The sequence below is a fragment of the Tupaia chinensis genome, unplaced genomic scaffold (genome assembly GCF_000334495.1).
Source record: "Tupaia chinensis unplaced genomic scaffold, TupChi_1.0 Scaffold000211_1, whole genome shotgun sequence".
NCBI classification, from domain to species: Eukaryota; Metazoa; Chordata; class Mammalia; order Scandentia; family Tupaiidae; genus Tupaia; species Tupaia belangeri.
The window spans coordinates 527,319-531,813 of NW_006159686.1; the positions used below are offsets into that span (position 1 = coordinate 527,319).

The 4,495-nt window shown below is 62.2% G+C and overlaps 1 protein-coding gene across 1 annotated transcript in view; it reads left to right on the plus strand.

Moving 5' to 3' along the window:
- Positions 1-4,495, plus strand: part of POLE (DNA polymerase epsilon, catalytic subunit) — a 66,328-nt gene that overhangs the window by 44,316 nt on the left and 17,517 nt on the right. Inside the window, exons 34-40 of the mRNA XM_006147335.3 lie at positions 82-235; positions 316-422; positions 617-793; positions 889-1,112; positions 1,214-1,434; positions 1,636-1,840; positions 3,436-3,609. Of these exons, the coding sequence (XP_006147397.3) occupies positions 82-235; positions 316-422; positions 617-793; positions 889-1,112; positions 1,214-1,434; positions 1,636-1,840; positions 3,436-3,609 (1,262 nt within the window). The remainder of the gene's footprint in view (positions 1-81; positions 236-315; positions 423-616; positions 794-888; positions 1,113-1,213; positions 1,435-1,635; positions 1,841-3,435; positions 3,610-4,495) is intronic.

Genomic DNA, 4,495 nt, shown 5'->3' on the forward strand with positions numbered 1-4,495 from the left:
CGGGTGGCCGGGGGCCCCGGGGGGAGCCACACAGGCTGCCGCCCCCAGTCCGCCCTCCCTGCTGTCTGCCCACCTCTGCAGGTGCCATTGCTGTTCCGGGCCCTCGTGCAGCTGGGGTGTGTGTGTGTGGTCAATAAGCAGCTGGTCAGGCACCTTTCTGGTTGGGAAGCAGAGACATTTTCTCTCGAGCACCTGGAGACACGTTCTCTGGCCCAGTTCAGCTACCTGGAGCCAGGTACGCCCGTGCCGGCACCCTGCTCCCCCCCTCCCCCGCCACCTCTGCACCATTCCTAGTGACAGCCTCCTCTCCTGCAGGGAGCATCCGCCACATCTACCTGTATCACCTTGCGCAGGGCCACAAGGCGCTCTTTGGGGTCTTCATCCCTGCCCAGCGCAGAGCATCCGTGTTTGTGTTGGACACTGTGAGTGCCTGGGCCACATTCAGGGAAGGAGGGCGTATTCTGCCAGCCCACCCAGGCTTCTGTGGGCTCTTAAGGCCTTTGTTCAAAAGTGCCTGGCATGACTGAGTGAGATGGGGTGGCAGAGGCGGGGTCGGCTCCCGGGGGTCCCTCCTTTGTCCCACAGGGAGAAGCTGATGCAGTGGCCCTTTCCCTAGGTTCGCAGCAACCAGATGCCCAACCTCAGTGCCCTGTACTCAGCAGAGCACAGCCTCTTGCTGGAGAGGGCAGGGCCTGAGCTCCTGCCACCCTCCAAACACACCTTTGAGGTTCGGGCTGAAACAGACCTGAAGACCATCTGCCGCGCTGTCCAGCGCTTCCTGCTTTCCTACAAGGTGAGGTGGTCCCGTGCAGCCTTCCCCACCGCCCCATCCCGGCCCTCTCCCCGGCTGGTTCCACCCAGGTCCTCTTCCCTTCTGGCCTGACTTAGGAGGAGCGCCGGGGGCCCACACTCATTGCCGTCCAGTCCAGCTGGGAGCTGAAGAGGCTGGCCAGCGAGGTTCCTATCCTGGAGGAGTTCCCGCTGGTGCCTGTCCATGTAGCTGACAAGATGAGCTATGGAGTCCTGGACTGGCAGCGCCACGCAGCCCGGCGCATGCTCAGGCACTACCTTCAGCTGGACACCTGCCTGTCACAGGCCTTTGAGATGAGCAGGTGAGTGCAGGAGGGACTGGGCTGCAGGCCAGGCTGCAGTCTGCCTCTGGCCCTCCCATTGGGGGACGGTCGCGGGCAGGGCTGACTGCAGGCCTGTGCAGGTACTTCCACATTCCCGTTGGGAACCTGCCGGAGGACATCTCCACTTTCGGCTCCGACCTCTTCTTTGCCCGCCACCTGCAGCGCCACAACCACCTGCTCTGGCTGTCTCCCACGGCACGCCCCGACCTTGGCGGGAAGGAGGCGGATGACAACCGCCTGGTCATGGAGTGGGACGACCAGGCCACCGTGGAGATCAACAGTCCTGGCTGCTACTCCACAGGTGAGGGAGAAGCACACCCAACCCCGCTGGTGTCCAGTGAAGGCCAGAGGGTGTGGGGTGGGGGCGGTCGATGCCAGTCAGAGGCCACGCACCGGGCCCCGCCCTTGCTGGGCAGCACTCGCTGTCCAGAGGTGGTTTGGCCTAGGCTGGGGTGCTATGGTGGGCAGGGGTGTGTGGACAAGCGTGCTGTGGCCTGTGCAGTGTGTGTGGAGCTGGACGTGCAGAACCTGGCCGTGAACACCATCCTCCAGTCCCACCACGTCAACGACATGGAGGGGTCCGACAGCGTGGGCATCAGCTTTGATGTGATCCAGCAGGCGTCCCTGGAAGACATGATCACGGGCAACCAGGCCGCCAGCGCCCCGGCCAGCTACGACGAGACGGCCCTCTGCTCCAGCACTTTCAGGTGCTGCCTGGGGCTCATACGGGGGTTTCGCCTCGGCCCTTGCTCAGGAACACGGGGGTCAGCGCCGGTATCCCCTGCGGCCTCCCTCAGCCCTGTCGACAGTGCCAGATTTGCCCTCCGATGCTCTTCTGCTGAGTGGCCGCTCCGGGGGCCTCTGAGTGGCCCACAGCCAAGGTTGTCTCCGGTCAGAGATCAGCAGGGCGGCCTGGCTCGCCTGGCCGGGTGCATTTGCGTTCCCGGTTTTGGACAGTGAAAGGGTCTCGGGTCCCCGGCAGCCCCACTCTCACTGCGGGAAGTGCCCTGCACAAGGGCGTGCGGGTGCTCACCTGCCCTGTCCCCACAGCAGCCTCAGAGGTGAGGAGACCCCGGTCAGGGCCGACGTCTCGATGGTGGCTCTGCTGCGGCCGAGGTGGGGCTGGCACAGACACAGTCTGTGTGGCCACCTGCTCACCACGGGGAGTGGGAACTCGCTGAGCTGGGGTAACCAGGCAGGTGTTTGGGAGCGAGAGCAAGCTGGCGGAAAAGTCCAGTCCGGGGGGGGTGGGAGGGGCTGGACAGTGGACGGCCCAGGGCCTCACTGAGGGCAGCGGCCTTGTGGTGGTGTCCAGGGCCCCACCAGAGACAGTGTCACCTGACGTGTTGAAGGTGGTGGTCAGGGACAGAACCTGGGCCTCTGGCTTCTGTAGCCGGCCCTAGTGAGGTGGTTCCCAGTCCTGCAGGCTCAGGTGCTGTTCTGCGAGCCTCCAGCAGAGCCCCAGGTACCGCATCAGAGTGGTTCGCAGTCCTCCGACAGACATGGAGGGAACTGGGCGTGGGTGTGCACCCTGGCCCTTTCCCGGGACCTCCTTGGACTTGCCTCCGTGTCTGGCCCGTGGTGGGGCTCCTCCCCTGGGAGACAAGTCTGTGTTGACAAGTGCCCAGACTCTTGCCTGGTTTGTGTCCATTTGCGCCCACCTGACCATTGTTCTGGGGTCGGGATCCTGGTCTTCGGTAGGAGGCGTGAGGTCAGCTCACCACGTGGTAGGGACGAGCACCAAAACGTGTGCAGTGTGAGCCCGGTGGGGAGCGCACGGCCGGCGGGCGTGGTCTCTTCAGATTCGCTGGCAGGTGCCTGAGTGATCCTTTCTTAAAGGACGTGGTAGGGACACGGGGAGCCTAGTCTCGGGGTCAGGCGGGGCACCCCGTGTGTACCCGAGATGCCGAGTTCATACTGAAGGCCCGAGTTAGCAAGGTGCCAGCTCACACTACGGCCTGAGCTCATCTCGGCCAGCGTGCCGCTCCAGGTGTGTGTCCCCCGATGCCCGGGCAGCAGCTTCACCACGTCCTCCCTGAGCCAGGCGCCCTACCCTATCACTCGCCCACCCTCGAAGTGCAAGGGCCCATGCTGCTCGTCTGTCGATCGTAGTGCTCACGGCGAGGCCCTAGTCTGAGGGGTGGACTGGAAAGGGAGACAGGTAAGGGGTGAGATGTGGGCAGTGCAGATGGCAACGGCTTCTGCCCCTCAGCATGGGCAGAACCTGTGCTGGCGTCCGTACTGGGAGTACAGAGCAGCTGCACGTGGACAGGAGGGAGCCTGCCCTGTACCTCTCTTTCAGGATCCTGAAGAGTATGGTGGTGGGCTGGGTGAGGGAGATCATGCAGTACCACAACGTCTACGCCGACAACCAGGTGGTGCACTTCTACCGCTGGCTGCGGTCGCCGTCCTCCCTGCTCCACGACCCCGCCCTGCACCGGACGCTCTACAGCATGATGAAGAAGCTGTTTCTGCAGTGAGTGTGCTCGCGGGGCTGCAGGCTGTGCTGACCCAGCACAGAATCCGAGGCTTGGCTAGCCAACCCCTGTCCCTCTGGGAGGGAGAGCCCATCCCTGGGGTAATGGCAGTTAACAGGCCCCAGGAGGAGCATAGCTACCACTGCAGCTCTTCACGTGTGCACCCTTCCGGAGAGCAGCGGGCAGTCCCGTGGCCAGCCCTTCTGCACTGTATCTCCTGCCGTGAGCCTCGCTCAGGTAGAGATGTGCCTGAGGTCTGTCCGTCCTGGGCAGTCAGCAGGTGCCATGTCGGGAGCAGTGTGTGCACAAGGGCCCACATGTGCGCCTGCAGCGTGACTCTGGGAGCGGTGCTAGGCAGCTCTGGCGGGCGGATGTCAGGGCTGCAGAAGAGTGCCACAGGCTCCTGGTGGAGCACACGCGTCCCCACCCAGCCCACCCACCCTGGCCTGGGTTGTCGCAGACTGATAGGGTGAGGTGCAATCCCAGTGAATATTTTTCTCTTCTCAATTTCTGGTTATATTTTGCTTTCTGTATATAGTAGGGGCTTTTTTTTAGCATTATTAATTTAGTTTAATTTTATTATTATTATTAGTATTATTTTATTTGACCAGAGAGAAAGAGGGAAAGTGAGAAAGCAAGCCACCAACCAGGTCCAGGACTTGAACCACGCTTGGCCATGTGGGAGCAAAGCACCTCAACCACCACACCACTTGCCATTCCTGTGTATATTTATTTTTTAAAGAATTATTTAATTTTGGGACCAGCAGCTAGCATAATGGCTATGTCGCTGGACTCCCACATAGTCAACTGCGGTTCGCGTCCCGGACCCGGTGGCTTAAACTCACGCCGGGCACGTGTGCGTGCGTGCCCAAGATCCCGAGAGGA